Source organism: Nerophis lumbriciformis, linkage group LG04 (genome assembly GCF_033978685.3).
Source record: "Nerophis lumbriciformis linkage group LG04, RoL_Nlum_v2.1, whole genome shotgun sequence".
Classification (NCBI taxonomy): Eukaryota; Metazoa; Chordata; class Actinopteri; order Syngnathiformes; family Syngnathidae; genus Nerophis; species Nerophis lumbriciformis.
The window spans coordinates 20500733-20520600 of record NC_084551.2 but is presented as its reverse complement, the minus strand read 5'-3'; the positions used below and the strand labels follow the sequence as shown (position 1 = coordinate 20520600).

Sequence of the window (19868 nt, the reverse complement as noted above, 5' to 3'; positions counted from 1 at the left end):
GGCGGATAGAGCAGCAAGATATAGCGACATTAGCTCGGATTCAGACTCGGATTTCAGCGGCTTAAGCGATTCAACAGATTACGCATGTATTGAAACGGATGTTTGTAGTGTGGAGGCAGGTAGCGAAAATGAAATTGAAGAAGAAACTGAAGCTATTGAGCCATATCGGTTTGAACCGTATGCAAGCGAAACCGACGAAAACGACACGGGAGAAAGCGAGGACGAATTCGGCGATCGCCTTCTAACCAACGATTGGTATGTGTTTGTTTGGCATTAAAGGAAACGAACAACTATGAACTAGGTTTACAGCATATGAAATACATTTGGCAACAACATGCACTTTGAGAGTGCAGACAGCCCAATTTTCATCAATTAATATATTCTGTAGACATACCCTCATCCACGCTCTTTTCCTGAAAGCTGATCTGTCCAGTTTTGGAGTTGATGTCAGCAGGCCAGGGAAGCTAGGGTCGATATTCTTCTCTTGATCATCTTCGGTGGCATAAGGGACGGTGTGAGCCAAGACATCCAGGGGGTTTAGCTCGCTTCTCTGCGGGAACAAACTGCCGCCATTGCTTGCCGTGCTACCGAGGTCCTCTGTCCCTGAATTGCTCACACACTCCGGCAGATTCAATGGGGGTCTGGCGGCAGATTTCTTTGACTTCATCGTTGGAAATGCATCTGCTTTGAGTGTCGCAGGATATCCACACATTCTTGCCATCTCTGTCGTAGCATAGCTTTCGTCGGTAAAGTGTGCGGAACAAACGTCCAATTTCTTGCCACTTTCGCATCTTTGGGCCACTCGTGTTGTTACACCCTCCGACAACACACCGACGAGGCATGATGTCTCCAAGGTACGGAAAACAGTCGAAAAAACGGAAAATAACAGAGCTGATTTGACTTGGTGTTTGAGAAAATGGCGGATTGCTTCCCGATGTGACGTCACGTTGTGATGTCATCGCTCCGAGAGCGAATATTAGAAAGGCGTTTAATTCGCCAAAATTCACCCATTTAGAGTTCGGAAATCGGTTAAAAAAATATATGGTCTTTTTTCTGCAACATCAAGGTATATATTGACGCTTACATAGGTCTGGTGATAATGTTCCCCTTTAAGTCATATTCACATAGCAATAATCAATGTCTGCCTCAGTCTTTACCACATACTGATGAACAAAACAAGTGTCAGGTGTTGGGTGTGTCATTATGATGCATTATCTGGGCCCCTCGTCAGGTTAATTATGTCATGATATTACCATTAGCCGCAAATGAATGGCAATAACCTGAATTTAACCAATTAATGTGCTTTCTCCAATTCCCCGCTGGTAGAAATTGTATAATGCTCGCTTCTTCTGTTATTAAAGGTTGTACACATCTTTAGAGAGAGGGTGGGACCATCTGTTTGCTGAGGTCCCGAGGGTAAGCAGACATGATGTACACAATAATAACCTTTTCATAATTTTTTTTAATCACTGCTTTGCGTCTTTGAGAATTATTGCACATCAGTGAAAAATATGTGCTCCGAGCATACTCTGTCTGCATCACTGAGAAAGAACAAATTACACAATGCACCTGAATTGTACACATCTGGATCACCCTGACAGAGTTGGGTGGAAATATAATGTATTGGTAAAACAGGGTGTGTACGCGGTAGTTTTAGGATATCCTCAGTTGTCAGAGTCAGGTGATGGACAAGCGTCAGGTGTTAGAAACATGTGTTTATGTTATTGTAGCATCAGGTTTCATATATCACAGGTAAGTCATTATTTGACATGTTTTTGGAATTGCGTCATTCGGATTTTAGGTGTGTTCTCGTAGTATGCGGTAGGGATGTTCTGATCAGGGTATTATGCTGCCGAATCTGATATACCGATCATCCATGACTCAGCGTGAGATCAGCCAATACAAAGCACATGTATTAACTGTGAATTTAAAAAAATATATATTTATGGTGCCTGCTAGTGACGGTTTAACAATATCAATACAATAGTTAAACCAGTTCTTTATGATCTTGTATTGCATACAATTGTTTGAGCAAAACAAAGTGTGTACACAATAACTAAACAAGAGCAAAAACTACTATTTACTCAAATAATTGTGAAAATAAACATTTTGATCTATTCACTCTCGTGTCAATCATATACAGTAGTATCAATTCAACACCACCAATTTTTAGATCGATCACCTTTCCCCTTACGTGGACTCCTGGCCGCTAACAGCAACAGATGTAAACAGTTGATGTTATATTTTCTCTTACATGATACTTAAAATTTTAAGAAATGCAGTTTATCTGCCAGATTAAGATGATGATTAATCATTTAGGGGAACGGCTCCAACACCATGTATGGAGATACACAGTTAGCAGCTGTTTATTTCATTTAAAAATGTCGGCTAATTTGTATACTTAGCAAACTCATCCCGCAGACCGGATAAAACCTCTCCGCAGGCCTGATCCGGCCCGCGGACCGTACGTTTGACACCCCCTGGTTTACAGGCTTGATGATGGTGATGGACATGGAAAATATCTATAGTATTATATTAATTATCACTTCCTTTTTCTTAACTTATGTCTTCATTAAGACATTTTTGGTTAAACCTAATTTGTTCACTTGCCAGTTAAAGTGGATTGAGGTTGCATTGCTTTCACACCTAAACTAAACCTTGGCCAATTTAGGTTGGATAGTCTGATTAGTTGACATGGTCTGCACCTGTACTTTTTAAGTGTAAACACCTAAAACCAAGTGTGAAAACTAACTACAATTGAACTCAAATGGACCATGCTAATAACCAATTTGTTTAAGTAGTGTGACCGTACATTGAGGCTGTACCGTAAACTGTGGTATTGCGCAACCACCATGCAATGGCGGGATCTATATGTATGACTCACAAGACCTTTTGCGACTATTAAGCCGGCACTGTAATGTAATGTACAGCATAACAAATACTTGTATATCCTTGGGAAAACCAACCTGGTGGTTCATTATGGAATGCATTATGGAAAGAGGCGTGAAGATGCTGAGAGGAAAAAGAAAGAAAGAGAAAGGCAAGTTGAGGATGAGGGTCTGGTCCCTTAGGCTGTGTGTGCGCACATTCAGTATCCGCGTGTGTGTGTGTGTACTCAGCATACTCTCACAGCTCAATAACGATAAATAAGTCAACCTCCCCTCTCCTCCCTTCAACCCTTTTCTATGCTCTTGTCACATCCCCCTCATATAGCCCCTTACTCCCCTCCCAGTGGTAATGAAGCAACAGTAGGTACAAGCTGACAACTGTGCAGACCACAGCTTCATCTATATTCATTCTGCTGAGGTGGGCCACCCCCGGTAAGACCCCTTCTACCTCTGAGACACACAATACAAAAATACCCATACATCACCTTCCTTATGCCCTCTATCTGCCTTAAAGTTCCCCAATTATATCCTACTGTATTGACATTCATTGTTTGTATATGTTAAAATGGAAATAAATTAATGAATTCAGTTTGTATGGTTTATAAAATGTGATCAATCATACATCCTGACCTAACATATACATATATACATATATATATATATATATATATATATATATATATATATATATATATATATATATATATATATATATATATACATATATATACATATACATATATATGTACACACATATATATATATGTATGTGTGTGTGTGTGTGTGTGTGTATATATATATATGTATATATACAGTATATATATGTATATGTTAGGTCAGGAAAAAACAGGGATGAAATAGCCTCTGTGTTTTTTCCTTACCTCGCGTATATTCCGCTCTACCCCGGTATTGAGCACTGTATAAAGGATAAACCACAGAAACCGTGACTATATATATATATATATATATATATATATATATATATATATATATATATATATATATATATATATATATATATATATATATATATATATATATATATTTTTTTTTTTTTTTTTTTTTTTTTAAGTGTTAAAACATTTTTTATCAGATTAATCATACTCTAAACCTGTGTTTAATCATGATTAATCACGGTTTATCATTTGCTTGAATAAATACATTTTGCCGAGGAAAATATCCCAATATGTGTACATAAATGCAATTTGGTAGTCAGAATGTCATACAGGAACTCTTTTTTAAATGTTTTACTGAACTGCAAGTCATTGATTTGCTCAAAAACTTGTAAAAATAAGTATAGTAAGAATTCAGTGCACATTTTGAAAGTCTTTGCCGTTTGCAGTAATCTATCAAACGGTACAATTACTAATCGATAATGTAGTACACGCTCTCATAAACAACTAAACATAGAGCACCATTTACGCTTCTTTAGTTTAAACAGTTCTTTTTTTGGCACAATGCGACAAATGTGCACATCTTCCAGGTTAAGCCTTAACCCAGAAGTGATTAATCTTCATTCATATTTTTTTTTTTTAAATGTATTTGTATTAATATTTTATATATATATATATATATATATATATATATATTAGGGATGTCCCGATCCAGGTTTTTGCACTTCTTTCTTTCTTTCTTTAGTTTATTTCGAACATGAACACACTTACATCATAATACATCACACAATTTCATATCATTTCATTTTACATCATGCCCGAAAAGGAGTAGGAAGAAGCAAAGCTTATTTAATCCTACCCCTTTCCCACTTCAAGCGTTTACAAATATATAGAATCATTTACTGACCTTTTTATATAATAAAATAACATCTATGAATTAGTATACAACAGTTTTGTAATATGTAATTAGCTCCTCTCTGAGCTGCCACCTTACCGTGGTAGAGGAGTTTGCGTGTCCCAATGATCCTAGGAGCTATGTTGTCCGGGGGTTTCTATGCCCCCTGGTAGGGTCTCCCAAGGCAAACTGGTCCTAGGTGAGGGATCAGACGAAGAGCAGCTCGAAGACCTCGATGAAGAACACAAACCAAGGACCCAGATTTCCCTCGCCCGGACGCGGGTCACCGGGGCCCCCCTCTGGAGCCAGGCCCGGAGGTGGGGCACGATGGCGAGCGCCTGGTGGCCGGGCCTGTCCCCATGGGGCCCGGCCGGGCACAGCCCGAAGAGGCAACGTGGGTCCCCCCTCCAATGGGCTCACCACCCATAGCAGGGGCCATAGAGGTCGGGTGCAGTGTGAGCTGGGCGGCAGCCGAGGGCAGGGCACTTGGCGGTCCGATCCTCGGCTACATAAGCTGGCTCTTGGGACGTGGAACGTCACTTCGCTGGGGTGGAAGGAGCCTGAGCTAGTGCGTAAGGTGGAGAAGTTCCGGCTAGATATAGTCGGACTCACTTCGACGCACAGCAAGGGCTCTGGAACCACTTCTCTTGAGAGGGGCTGGACTCTCTTCCACTCTGGCGTTGCCGGCAGTGAGAGGCGACGGGCTGGGGTGGCAATTCTTGTTACCCCTCGGCTCAAAGCCTGCACGTTGGAGTTCAACCCGGTGGACGAGAGGGTAGCTTCCCTCCGCCTTCGGGTGGGGGGACGGGTCCTGACTGTTGTTTGCGTTTACGCGCCAAACGGCAGCTCAGAGTACCCACCCTTTTTGGATTCACTCGAGGGAGTACTGGAGAGTGCTCCCCCGGGTGATTCCCTCGTTCTACTGGGGGACTTCAACGCTCATGTTGGCAGCGACAGTGAAACCTGGAGAGGTGTGATTGGGAAGAATGGCCGCCCGGATCTGAACCCGAGTGGTGTTCTGTTATTGGACTTTTGTGCTCGTCACAGATTGTCGATAACAAACACCATGTTCAAACATAAGGGTGTCCATATGTGCACTTGGCACCAGGACACCCTAGGCCGCAGTTCCATGATCGACTTTGTAGTTGTGTCATCGGATTTGCGGCCTCATGTTTTGGACACTCGGGTGAAGAGAGGGGCGGAGCTTTCTACCGATCACCACCTGGTGGTGAGTTGGCTGCGATGGTGGGGGAGGATGCCGGACAGACCTGGCAGGCCCAAACGCATTGTGAGGGTTTGCTGGGAACGCCTGGCAGAGTCTCCTGTCAGAGAGAGTTTCAATTCCCACCTCCGGAAGAACTTTGAACATGTCACGAGGGAGGTGCTGGACATTGAGTCCGAGTGGACAATGTTCCGTACCTCTATTGTCGAGGCGGCCGATTGGAGCTGTGGCCGCAAGGTAGTTGGTGCCTGTCGTGGCGGTAATCCTAGAACCCGTTGGTGGACGCCGGCGGTGAGGGATGCCGTCAGGCTGAAGAAGGAGTCCTATCGGGTTCTTTTGGCTCATGGGACTCCTGAGGCAGCAGACAGGTACCGACAGGCCAAGCGGTGTGCGGCTTCAGCGGTCGCGGAGGCAAAAACTCGGACATGGGAGGAGTTCGGGGAGGCCATGGAAAAAGACTTCCGGACGGCTTCGAAGCAATTCTGGACCACCATCCGCCGCCTTAGGAAGGGGAAGCAGTGCAGTGTCAACACCGTGTATGGTGGGGATGGTGCTCTGCTGACCTCGACTGCGGATGTTGTGGATCGGTGGAGGGAATACTTCGAAGACCTCCTCAATCCTACCAGCACGTCTTCCTATAAGGAAGCAGGGCCTGGGGAATCTGTGGTGGGCTCTCCTATTTCTGGGGCTGAGGTTGCCGAGGTAGTTAAAAAGCTCCTCGGTGGCAAGGCCCCGGGGGTGGATGAGATCCGCCCGGAGTTCCTTAAGGCTCTGGATGTTGTGGGGCTGTCTTGGTTGACAAGACTCTGCAACATCGCGTGGACATCGGGGGCGGTACCTCTGGATTGGCAGATCGGGGTGGTGGTTCCTCTCTTTAAGAAGGGGAACCGGAGGGTGTGTTCCAACTATCGTGGGATCACACTCCTCAGCCTTCCCGGTAAGGTCTATTCAGGTGTACTGGAGAGGAGGCTACGCCGGATAGTCGAACCTCGGATTCAGGAGGAACAGTGTGGTTTTCGTCCTGGTCGTGGAACTGTGGACCAGCTCTATACTCTCGGCAGGGTCCTTGAGGGTGCATGGGAGTTTGCCCAACCAGTCTACATGTGCTTTGTGGACTTGGAGAAGGCATTCGACCGTGTACCCCGGGAAGTCCTGTGGGGAGTGCTCAGAGAGTATGGGGTAACGGACTGTCTTATTGTGGCAGTTCGCTCCCTGTATAATCAGTGTCAGAGCTTGGTCCGCATTGCCGGCAGTAAGTCGGACACGTTTCCAGTGAGGGTTGGACTCCGCCAAGGCTGCCCTTTGTCACCGATTCTGTTCATAACCTTTATGGACAGAATTTCTACGCGCAGTCAGGGCATTGAGGGGATCTGGTTTGGTGGCTGCAGGATTAGGTCACTGCTATTTGCAGATGATGTGGTCCTGATGGCTCCCTCCGGCCAAGATCTTCAGCTCTCACTGGATCGGTTCGCAGCCGAGTGTGAAGCGACTGGGATGGGAATCAGCACCTCCAAGTCTGAGTCCATGGTTCTCTCCCGGAAAAGGGTGGGGTGCCATCTCCGGGTTGGGGAGGAGATCTTGCCCCAAGTGGAGGAGTTCAAGTACCTCGGAGTCTTGTTCACGAGTGGGGGAAGAGTGGATCGTGAGATCGACAGGCGGATCGGTGCGGCGTCTTCAGTAATGCGGACGCTGTATCGATCCGTTGTGGTGAAGAAGGAGCTGAGCCGGAAGGCAAAGCTCTCGATTTACCGGTCGATCTACGTTCCCATCCTCACCTATGGTCATGAGCTTTGGGTCATGACCGAAAGGACAAGATCACGGGTACAAGCGGCCGAAATGAGTTTCCTCCGCCGAGTGGCGGGGCTCTCCCTTAGAGATAGGGTGAGAAGCTCTGTCATTCGGGGGGAGCTCAAAGTAAAGCCGCTGCTCCTCCACATCGAGAGGAGCCAGATGAGGTGGTTCGGGCATCTGGTCAGGATGCCACCCGAACGCCTCCCTAGGAAGGTGTTTCGGGCACGTCCGACCGGTAGGAGGCCACGGGGAAGACCCAGGACACGCTGGGAAGACTATCTCTCCCGGCTGGCCTGGGAACGCCTCGGGATCCCCCGGGAGGAGCTGGACGAAGTGGCTGGGGAGAGGGAAGTCTGGGCTTCCTTGCTTAAGCCTCTGCCCCCGCGACCCGACCTCGGATAAGCGGAAGAAGATGGATGGATGGATGGTAATTAATTAATTAATTCAGTCATTATTAACATACTGAGATGAAGAATATCTTATTTTCAATAAGGTTGAAAGTATTTCTCATAATTCTTCTTTTTTGTACTCTGTAAGCACTATTATTTTGAACAACCTCTTAAACTGGATCATATCAGTACAATTTTTAACTTCTTTACTTAATCCATTCCATAATTTAATTCCACATACTGATATGCTAAACATTTTAAGTGTTGTACGTGCATATAAATGTTTTAAATTATTTTTTCCTCTAAGGTTATATTTCTCCTCTTTAGTTGAGAAGAATTGTTGTACATTCTTTGGTAGCAGGTTATAGTTTGCTTTGTACATCATTTTAGCTGTTTGCAATTTTACCAAATCACCAAACTTTAATATTTCTGACTTAATAAATAAAGGGTTTGTGTGTTCTCTATATCCAACATTATGTATTATTCTAACTGATCTTTTTTGTAACACGGTTAGCGAATGTAGCGCACATTTGTAGTTATTTCCCCATATTTCTGCACAATAACTCAGATATGGTAACACTAGCGAGCAGTAGAGAATATGTAGTGATTTTTGGCCCAGGACATATTTTGCTTTATTCATTATTGAAATGTTTTTTGCCACCTTATGTTGTATGTTTTGTATATGAGATTTCCAGTTCATTTGATCATCTATTAATACTCCCAAAAATCTAGTTTCTTTTACCCTTTCTATGTCTACTTCGTCTATTTGTATTTGTGTATGATGCTCTTTTCTACTATTACCAAATAGCATTATTTTAGTTTTACTGAGATTCAAAGATAGTCTGTTTTTGTCAAACCATCTTTTTAATTTGTTCATTTCTTCTGTTATTATTTGTATTATCTTCTGTGTGCTCTCTCCTGAACAGAAAGCAGTTGTGTCGTCTGCAAATAAAACCAACTTTAAGTCCTTCGTAACCTTACAAATGTCGTTTATATAAAGATTGAACAATCTTGGTCCCAGTATTGACCCCTGGGGTACACCACAGGATATATCTAGCCGTGTTGACATATTTTCACCCATCTTTACATATTGCTTCCTGTTGGTTAAATAACTTCTTACCCAATTCAATACCAAACCTCTGATGCCATATCGTTCTAATTTTCGTATTAAAATATCATGATTAATTGTGTCAAATGCTTTTGTTAAGTCTATGAATACTGCGGCCGCACATTCTTTACCATCTATTGCATTGGTAATTTCCTCTGTTATTTTGGTTAGTGCTATTGATGTTGAGATATTTGCTCGGAATCCATATTGGTTCTCCACAAGCGTCCCACTTTTGTTAATAAATAAATCTAATCGACTATTGAATAATTTTTCCAAGATTTTGGAGAATTGTGGAAGTAATGAAACTGGTCTGTAGTTAGTAAACTGGTGTACGTCTCCATTCTTATAAATTGGTACGACTTTTGCAATTTTCATTATATCAGGGAATTTACCGGTTAAAAATGATACATTGGTGATATATGTCAGAGGTTCTGAAATGTCTTGTATAACCTTTTTTATCGTTACCATATCTATTCCATGACAGTCGGTTGAGGTCTTGGATTTACAATTTTTTACAATTTTGATTATTTCTTCTTTTGTTACACTTTTAAGAAACATGGAATTGGGATTTCTGTCTATGAGCTCACTCAAGGCCTCAACTGACCCATCATCTGCATTTGGAATTCTTTGATCCAGATTTTTTCCGATATTAACAAAATAATCATTGAAACGTTCAGCTATTTGGTTCATATTGTCGTTTTTTGTATTTCCATCTAGAAAGTACTGGGGGTAATCTTTCTTAGCACCATTTTTAATGATGCTATTTAGGATGCCCCATGTTGCTCTCATGTTGTTTTTGTTCTTGTTTAATAATTGACTGTAGTATTCCTTCTTACATGTTCATAGTATACCAATTAGTTTGTTTTTATATTTCTTATACTTATTTTCTGCCTCTATAGATCTCTGTGTTATAAATATTCGATACAATGTGTTTTTTTTGTGACAAGCATTTTTCAGTCCTTTTGTCATCCATGGTTGGTTGTTTTTCTTTTGCTTCTTACTACGTTCTTTCCATGGGCAATGTTTATCATAGAGTGTAAGAAAGGTGTTAACAAAATTCTCATATGCATCATCTACATCATCTTCATTATATACGTTGTCCCAAATTTGTTTCCTCAGATCCTTCCTGAAGGAAATCATTCCTTCCTCTGTGCATAGTCTTTGAAATGTCTTTTTGTCAATATTCTTCTTCCTGTAGTTCCCATCATAAATAGTAAAGACTGGCAGATGGTCGCTGATGTCGGTTGTTAACAGTCCACTTGTTGTATTATTTTCAAAGACATTAGTGAAGATATTGTCAATAAGTGTAGCACTGTGACTTGCAATTCTGGTTGGCCTTGTGATTTGGGGATACAAACTCATACTATACATTGTATCTGTGAAATCATTAATGGACTTTTGCTTGTTGGGGTTCAAGAGATCAATGTTGAAGTCTCCACATAAAAAAAGTACTTTTTGACTGATTCCATTGAAAGTTCCCTTAATCCAGTCTTCAAATCCTTCAATACTTGAGTTGGGTGCCCTATATATACAACTGATCAATACATTTCTACTTCTTTCATGACATATCTCAATGGTTATACACTCTAAAACATTGTCAATAGCCAGTGACATGTTTTTTACCACCTTGTAATGGAAGTCCTTCATCACATATACAGCAACTCCGCCTCCATTCTTATTTACTCTATTAATATAATTAAGTTCATATCCTTCTAGTCCAAAGTCCATTCCTTTTTTTGGATCCATCCATGTCTCTGATACAGCGATAATTTTGAAAGGTTCTTTAAATTGTTCCAAAAATGATTTCATATTGTTAAAATTGGCATACAAGCTTCTGCAGTTAATGTGAATAATTGACAGTTTGTTATTGGAATTAATGTTGGTGTTGTACTGTACTTCTGTATAATATAAACAATTATTGTCCATGTGAGAAAAAAAATGTGTGTCTGGATCTATAGAACTGTCCAATTCTGTCCTGTTATATTCAATGCTGGAAAAGGTTATAAATTATCTACCGATATTGTTTTTGCACTTCCGATCCGATACCGATACTGACCGATACTGGCCTATCCGAGCATGTATTAAAGTTTAAAGTTATTTAGCCTACTTAGTTGTCAGAATCATGTTGAAAAGGGTTTTAGTACTCTTGACTCTAGCCAGCTGAATTAGGTGAGTTTGAATAATGCACAATGGTTGGTAACAAGAAACTGACCTGTTTATTCAAGGATAAACACAAAATAGACAAAAGTATACATGACAAACAGAAATGGCATCATTGAACTAGGGCTGGGCGACATGGCCTTTTTTTAATATTGCGATATTTTAAGGCCATATTGCGATACACGATGTAAATCTCGATATTTTGCCTTAGCCTTGAATGAACACTTAATGCATATAATCACAGCAGTATGATGATTCTATGTGTCTACATTAAAACATGCTTCTTCATACTGCATTAATATATGCTACTTTTAAACTTTCATGCAGAGAAGGAAATCACAACAAAAAAAAATCACTATTTTTTCATACGGTGTTGATCTGGAAATGTTTGCCTCGGCATTTTGATGGTGTGGACGTGTGGCACCGAATGGAGATAAGCGTCTCGACAGACGTTACAATATTTGAACAATGATGACGAAAACAGTTTTCTCTGTCGTGTCCGTGTGTCGAAAATTGTTATGCGCTTATTTTTTTATTTGATTTTGTGCGTGGCATAGATTTGCCGTGCGCAGAGGACGCTTGAGCAGTGTGAGCAGCAATTGCACAGGCGCGCACCTTAGCAGCTGCACTAGCATCACAGCTAATGTTAGCCATGCTGCTCGGGGAGGACGTATACGTATGTGACATATGTAAGAAGGTGCGCTTGCTGTCTGTGAGAGGGAGACACAGGAAAGAGTGAGAAGAGCCTGTCGTGTAATGCCAGCAGCTAAAAGCAACTGCGTGAGACTCCACAGACCTGTGGATGTGTTGAAGGTGTGCTGGAAAATGCGGAACGGAATGTGGGAGCAGCAGAAAAGTGGAATGTATTATTTAAATCGGTGCGTTGAAAAACACGGACCGGAGTTTTTTTAAACTGGATCAGGATCGGCATTTTCCCATGCCTTGCCGATACGCATTTTTTGGCAAATATCGGCGGCCGATCCGATCCAAATATCGGATCGGGACATCCCTAATATATATATATATATATATATATATATATATATATATATATATATATATATATATATATATATGGACGTCATACTATAAAACTTAACAAGTTATGAGCAAATAAATGACAATCCAAACAAAATCCAATCCAAATTCAAAACCGTAATTAATTAGATTAAAACATTTTATCATATGACCGCATAAATATATATACAATGTAACACATATTTAAGTTGAGCAATGTGAACTTTCTAATGTAGATTGACTGACAAGAAGAAAACTGCTACATCCATGTCATCCAAATATTGATGTTTTTTTGTATATCTCACAGTACATGCTAGGGTACGGTACTACTACCGGTATATCAATGAATCAATGAATCATATTCGGTACTATATCGCCTCTAAAAAGTAAGCAGTGTTGTAACTACTTCTAAATCGCTAATCCTTGTCTCCATGGCGACTAGTTAAGTATATTCATTTTAAGTATCAACCCTTTCACTATACTCCGCAGTGCTCTGGACTCGTTACGTTGATCGTGTTAAACCTGATCGTGTTAAACTTGGTCTATAGTTGACAAAGTCAAGTAAAGATTTCACTGCGTCCGATCATTAATCATAAGAACGAGCATTTTAACTTTGAAGTCACTACACACAAGTGAATGAAGTGCATACTTACTCAACAGCCATACATGTCACACTAAGGGTGTGTTAACAATGCAAACACTGTCATAAACATAAACACTACAGAACAAATTCCCAGAATTCCCTGCAGCACCAACTTTTCCGGGACACTACAATATAAACAAACGCCATTGGTGGATCTACACCTAACATCCACTGTAATTATACCAAGTACAATAGCGTATCTTGTCGATACTACCATGATTACCTCGATATTTTTTAGCATCAGAAAATCTTCTTTCGGTTTTTTAATATTAATGATTATAAATATAAATTTGGACACTGAATTTGGCCAATGTATGATCCTGTAACTCCTTGGTATCGGAGTGATACCCAAATTTGTGGTATCATCCAAAACTAATGTAAAGTATGAAACAACAGAAGAATAAGTGATTATTACATTTTAACACAAGTGTAGATAGAACATGTTGAAACAGAAAATAACCAGACATTAACAGTAAATCAACAAGTAGATCAATAATTCATTTTCTACCACTTGTCCTTAATAATTTTGACTAAATAATAGAATGATAAATGACACAATATGTTACTGCATACGTCAGCAGACTAATTAGGAGTCTTTGTTTGCTTACTTACTACTAAAAGACAAGTTGTCTCGTATGTTCACTATTTTATTTAAGGACTACATTGCATTAAGGAACATATGTTTAATGTACCGTAAGATTTTAAAAATATATATATATAAAGCCAAGAATGTAATTTTTTCTGGTCCCCTTTAGTTAGAAAAGTTTTGAAAAGTACTGAAAAGTATCGAAATAATTTTGGTACCGGTACCACTACTTTCTAATGCGGATTGACTGACAAGAAGAAAAATTGCTACATCCATGCCATCCAAATATTGATGTTTTTTTGTGTATCCCCCAGTACATGCATTTGTTTATTGGGCTATGGGTCATTTTGTTTAGTTTACAAAACAAATTTAAAATCAGCGTGACTAATTTCCATGTGAAAGAAACATACACAAGGGAGGTTATAGTCAAATAACAGAAGAGATGAGGTGCAGGGCAGAAAAAAAAAAAAAAACGTGAAATCGAGGGCACAAAGAAATGAGTTTCAATATTTTTGCCTGTGCCATCTACTGTATACGTGTCTGGAGGGTCCTAATTGCTGCTGAGGTCAGGATGCTGAGCAGTAAAGGGCTGTGTTTGATGCAGGTAAGTGTGTGCGTACGAGTGCCATACGTGTGTGTCTGTGTACGTGCGTGTGTGTTAGTGTGTGACTGCTCTGTATGCCCTTGACTTGCAGCTGGCAAACAATGCTTTAGGCCCCCACAACTGCCTCATCATTACTGTTCATAGGGATCCCCTGCCACACACACACTCTCACACACACACACACGTGCACGCACGCACACTTCCTGAGCGAGACTTAGTCACAGCTACACATACACACAAACAGACACACTGAGACATACACAGAGACACTCACCCCTTCCCGCAGGCTCCTCATTAAGCCAGTGTAGGCGGCAGCGGGAAGGAACCACAGGCCCTCTGGGGAGTCTCTCTTCTCCTCCTGGTAGAGAGTCATAGCAAGACATGGAGCATTGGTGAGGGGTGTGTGGGGAGGGGGTGAGTGGGGGGTGCGGGGGCAGTCGAGGAGCAGAGTGGGAGTGAGAGGGATGATGTGGAGGAGATGTAAGTGGAGGCGAGTCAGGAAAACAGCCAGACAGGGTTAAGTCAGTAAGGTAAGAGGAGTGTGAAAGAATGACATCTTGATCACTTGTGGCTGTGTACATAACTCTTCCCATCATGTTTAAAACTTTCAGTTCAGTTTCAGTTTATTTCATACTTGCCAACCCTCCCGGATTTTCCGGGAGACTCCCGAAATTCAGCGCCTCTCCCGAAAACCTCCCGGGACAGATTTTCTCCCGAAAATCTCCCGAAATTCAGGCGGACTCAGGTCTGCCTGAATTTCGGTGTAACCCACAATATAAACAGCATACCTGCCAATCACGTTATAACTGTAGAATGATCGAGGGCGAGTTCTTGGTTTCTTATGTGGGTTTATTGTTAGGCAGTTTCATTAACGTCCTCCCAGTGCGATAACAACACACAACAACAGCAGTCACGTTTTTGTCTACCGTAAAGCATTTCGTCTGCCGTAAACAGCAATGTTGTGACACTCTTAAACAGGACAATACTGCCATCTAGTGCATTTGATGAAATCACTTTTGTGCGTGCCACACAGCAATGCATCATCAGAGAGGGTGTTCAGCATGGTTCGAAAAATAGTGACAGAGAATAGAACAAGGATGGACAATTCAACCCTTAACTCAACAATGAGTAGATGAGTGTTATGTGTGTGTATATGTGTAAATAAATGAACACTGAAATTCAAGTATTTATTATATATATATATATATATATATATATATATATGTATATATATATATATATATATGAAATACTTGACTTGGTGAATTCTAGCTGTAAATATACTCCTCCCATCTTAACCACGCCCCGCCCCGCCCCCCCCTGCCCCCCACCTCCCGAAATCGGAGGTCTCAAGGTTGGCAAGTATGGTTTATTTCGAACATGCATACGAACGATGCAGTGTGATGCATCACACAATTCCAGTTGTTTCGTAACGGCACGTCCGAAAAAGGAGTAGGAAGAGGCAGAGCTTATTTAATCCTACCCCTTTTTCATACCATCAATCAATTTACTTATATAGCCCTAAATCCCGAGTGTCTCAAAGGGCTGCACAAGTCACAACGACATCCTCGGCTCAGATCCCACATCAGGGCAAGAAAAAATTCCACCCAATGGGATGACAATGAGAAACCTTGGAGGGGACCGCAGATGTGGGGATGTACGTTAAAAAAAAAAATATAATAATCTAATGCATCGGCAATCATGTAACAATATCATTAAGCGAATCCTATATCATTATTAGTATTATAATCATATATTATTCACTGTTACATAACTGCGATGTGGCCCTTAATGAAAACAAGTTTGACACAGATTTAGTGTAATTACGGCCTGCACACACTGGGCAGCTAATAGTTAAAAATAGTATAGCAAAGTTGAATCCTACTATACCAGGGGGTTGGCAACCCAAAATGTTGAAAGAGCCATATTGGACCAAAAATACAAAAACAAATCTGTCTGGAGCCGCAAAAAATTAAAAGCCATATTACATACAGATAGTGTGTCATGAGATATAAATTGAATTACGATGACTTAAAGGAAACTAAATGACCTCAAATATACCTACAAATGAGGCACAATGATGCAATATGTACATATAGCTCGCCTAAATAGCATGTTAGCATCGATTAGCTTGCAGTCATGCAGTGACCAAATATGCCCGATTAGCACTCCACACAAGTCAATAACATCAACAAAACTCACCTTTGTGCATTCATGCACAACGTTAAAAGTTTGGTGGACACAATGAGACAGAAAAAGAAGTGGCATAAAACACGTCCTAGAAAGTCGGAGAAAGTTATATATGTAAACAAACTACGGTGAGTTCAAGGACCGCCAAAATTAGTAGGACAAAACGGCGCTCTCCAAATACTCGAATCAGTGAGGCATGTTTAATACAAACAGTGTGCTTTATAACAATTAGGGAGGTTTGCGTCATGCTTGTCCTTCTACGGAAACCATATTAAAACAATTTTTCATACATTTTTGAAAAAGCTCCAGAGAGCCACTAGGACGGCGCTAAAGAGCCGCATGCGGCTCTAGAGCCGCGGGTTGCCGACCCCTGTACTGTACAGAGCAGTCTAAACACAAAGATTACAGTGAAGCAAACACAATTGGGCACCACAAAGAGCAACTTCCTGTAAGCAAGCAGAAGTGAAGAATATTTTTTACATTAAATTTTAAATTTAAAATCAATCAAGGCCTATCATAGCTGCTGGTAGAACACATTTAGTCATGAAGTTTAGAAGCGAATACTTCGTGCTGCCCAGCCTCACTCCGACTTTACCTCTCGTGGCCCCCTGCCGGTAAATTGAGTTTGTAGCCCCTGCTCTTTGTCTGATCCCCTCACCTAGGACCTGTTTGTCTTGGGAGACCCTACCAGGGGGTATAGAAGCCCCCGGACAACATAGCTCCTAGCACAGGGGTCGGCAACCTTTACCACTCAAAGAGCCATTTTGACCCGTTTCACAAATTAAAGAAAAGAGCCACAAAACTCTTTTGAAATTTAAAATGAAATAACGCTGCATATAAAGTTTTTTTTGCTTAGTGCTATGTATAAACAAACTATCATGGGTTACATTTATGAAATCAATGAACGACTGCAGAGAAAATGAAATAAACATTTCTGCATGCAACAAAACGTTTTTAACTCCGAAAAAGACGTCGGGTTGAAGGTTAAGTAAAATACTTAATGTCTATTTAAGTCCTCTTTGTAGTAATGAAAGAACAAAACGCCGAACTTAAATTATCCACTGGCAGAGAACCAAAAATGCCGTCCTCTCTCTCCGTGCCGTCATCCTTTTACTGGCGTCGTGCAGTCAGCTGCCAACCTGAATAATAAAATGTCTATTTCACTGAACAATTAAAAAATGTGAATATATGCAAAATTATAGGTAATTAAAAAATGTATCATACTTGGTCAATGTGATTTCTGCTCCTGAACCGCAGCGCACAGCGTCTCCACATCAGGACTGTATGACGTCACCTTTATCTTCACACAGGATTGTAAGCTCTACTCTGCGAGGCGTGTGCGATGTTCATACTTGCCAACACTCCCAAATTTTCCGGCAGACTCCCGAATTTCAGTGTATCTCCCGAAAATCTCCCGGGACAACCATTCTCCCGAATTTCTCCCGATTTCCAGCCGGACTTAAGGCAAGCACCCTCCAGGTCCGTGCGGACCTGAGTGAGGACAGCCAGAGAGAGAGAGAGAGAGAGAGAGAGAGAGAGAGAGAGAGAGAGAGAGAGAGAGAGAGAGAGAGAGCATAAAGCTTGTGCGCGGCCGTGGGCCGTGACGTTGGGAAGACTATGTCTCCCGGCCTGCCTGGGAACGCCTCGGGATTCCCTGGGAGGAGCTGGACGAAGTGGCTGGGGAGAGGGAAGTCTGGGCTTCTCTGCTTAGGCTGCTGCCCCCGCGCCCAACCTCGGCTAAGCGGAAGAAAATGGATGGATGGATGAATTGATGTATTCTGTTTTTATTTACGATTAACACAGCGTGCCAACTTCACTGGTTTTGGGTTTTGTATTATGAAAACGAATGGCTAAATGGTTAAATTTAGGGATGTCCGATAATATCAGCCTGCCGATATTATCGGCCGAGAAATGCGGTAAAATGTAATATCGGAAATTATCGGTATCGTTTTTTTTACTATCTGTCTCGTTTTTTTTGTTTTTTGTTTTTTTGTTTTTTTTATTAAATCAACCTAAAAAAACACAAGATACACTTACAATTAGTGCACCAACCCAAAAAACCTCCCTCCCCCACTCATTCACACTCATTCACACAAAAGGGTTGTTTCTTTCTGTTATTAATATTCTGGTTCCTACCTTATATATCAATATATATCAATACAGTCTGCAAAGGGATACAGTCCGTAAGCACACATGATTGTGCGTGCTGCTGGTCCACTAATAGTACTAACCTTTAACAGTTAATTTTACTCATTTTCATTAATTACTAGTTTCTATGTAACTGTTTTTATATTGTTTTACTTTCTTTTTTATTCAAGAAAATGTTTTTAATTTATTTATCTTATTTTATAAAAAAAATTTAAAAAGTACCTTATCTTCACCATACCTGGTTGTCCAAATTAGGCATAATAATGTGTTAATTCCACGACTGCATATATCGGTTGATATCGGTATCGGTAATTAAAGAGTTGGACAATATCGAAATATCGGATATCGGCAAAAAGCCATTATCGGACATCCCTAGTTAAATTCAATGTGACATCATAAAGAATAAACATATTTAATACATATTACGCAATATGACACAACATTAGATAAATACTCCCTTCATACCTACTCAGTGGCCTAGTGGTTAGAGTGTCCGTCCTGAGATCGGTAGGTTGGGAGTTCAAATCCCGGCCGAGTCATACCAAAGACTATAAAAATGGGACCCATTACCTCCCTGCTTGGCACTCAGCATCAAGGGTTGGAATTGGGGGTTAAATCACCAAAATGATTCCCGGGCGCAGCCACCGCTGCTGCCCACTGCTCCCCTCACCTCCCAGGGGGTGATCAAGGGTGATGGGTCAAATGCAGAGAATAATTTCGCCACACCTAGTGTGTGTGTGACAATCATTGGTACTTTAACTTTTTAACTTTATATATATTTTTTATCATTAAATTTAGGTAGAGGTATGTTAAATTATCCATCCATCCATTTGCTACCGCTTGTCCCTTTTGGGGTCGCGGGGGGTGCTGGAGCCTATCTCAGCTGCATTCGGGCGGTAGGATGGGTACACAATGGACAAGTCGCCACCTGTATGTTAAATTACTGTTGTTCAATTTGATAATATATTGCAGAAATTAGAAAAAAAAATTCTACTATAGTTGCAGCTATTTCAAAACAAAAATAATTTCCAAAATATTTTAAAGTTGGCATGCCACAATACTCTGCCTCATGACTGCTGTGCACGGCTCTAGGCAATATCTAACCTTGAGGATAAAGTCAGCACTGGAGGCTCAAACCAATCGTTTCCATTGACCAACGTTTTAGAGGCAAAGGCTCGGAGAAGACACTTAACGAGGGGCATTTAATGGGTAAATCTTCTATTCATCCATTTATTTTCTACTGCAAATCTTGTTTGAGGTCATGGGGAAGCTGGAGCCTAACCCATGAGTGTGGGCATAAAGCAGATGGCACCCTAGAGCAGACCTGGCAATTA

At 41.2% G+C, this 19868-nt stretch overlaps 1 protein-coding gene across 1 annotated transcript in view; it reads right to left on the bottom strand.

Moving 5' to 3' along the window:
• ulk4 (unc-51 like kinase 4) overlaps nucleotides 1-19868 on the bottom strand; it is a 202205-nt gene that overhangs the window by 134239 nt on the left and 48098 nt on the right. Inside the window, 1 exon segment of the mRNA XM_072912929.1 lies at nucleotides 14471-14554. Coding sequence (XP_072769030.1) covers nucleotides 14471-14554 — 84 coding nt within the window.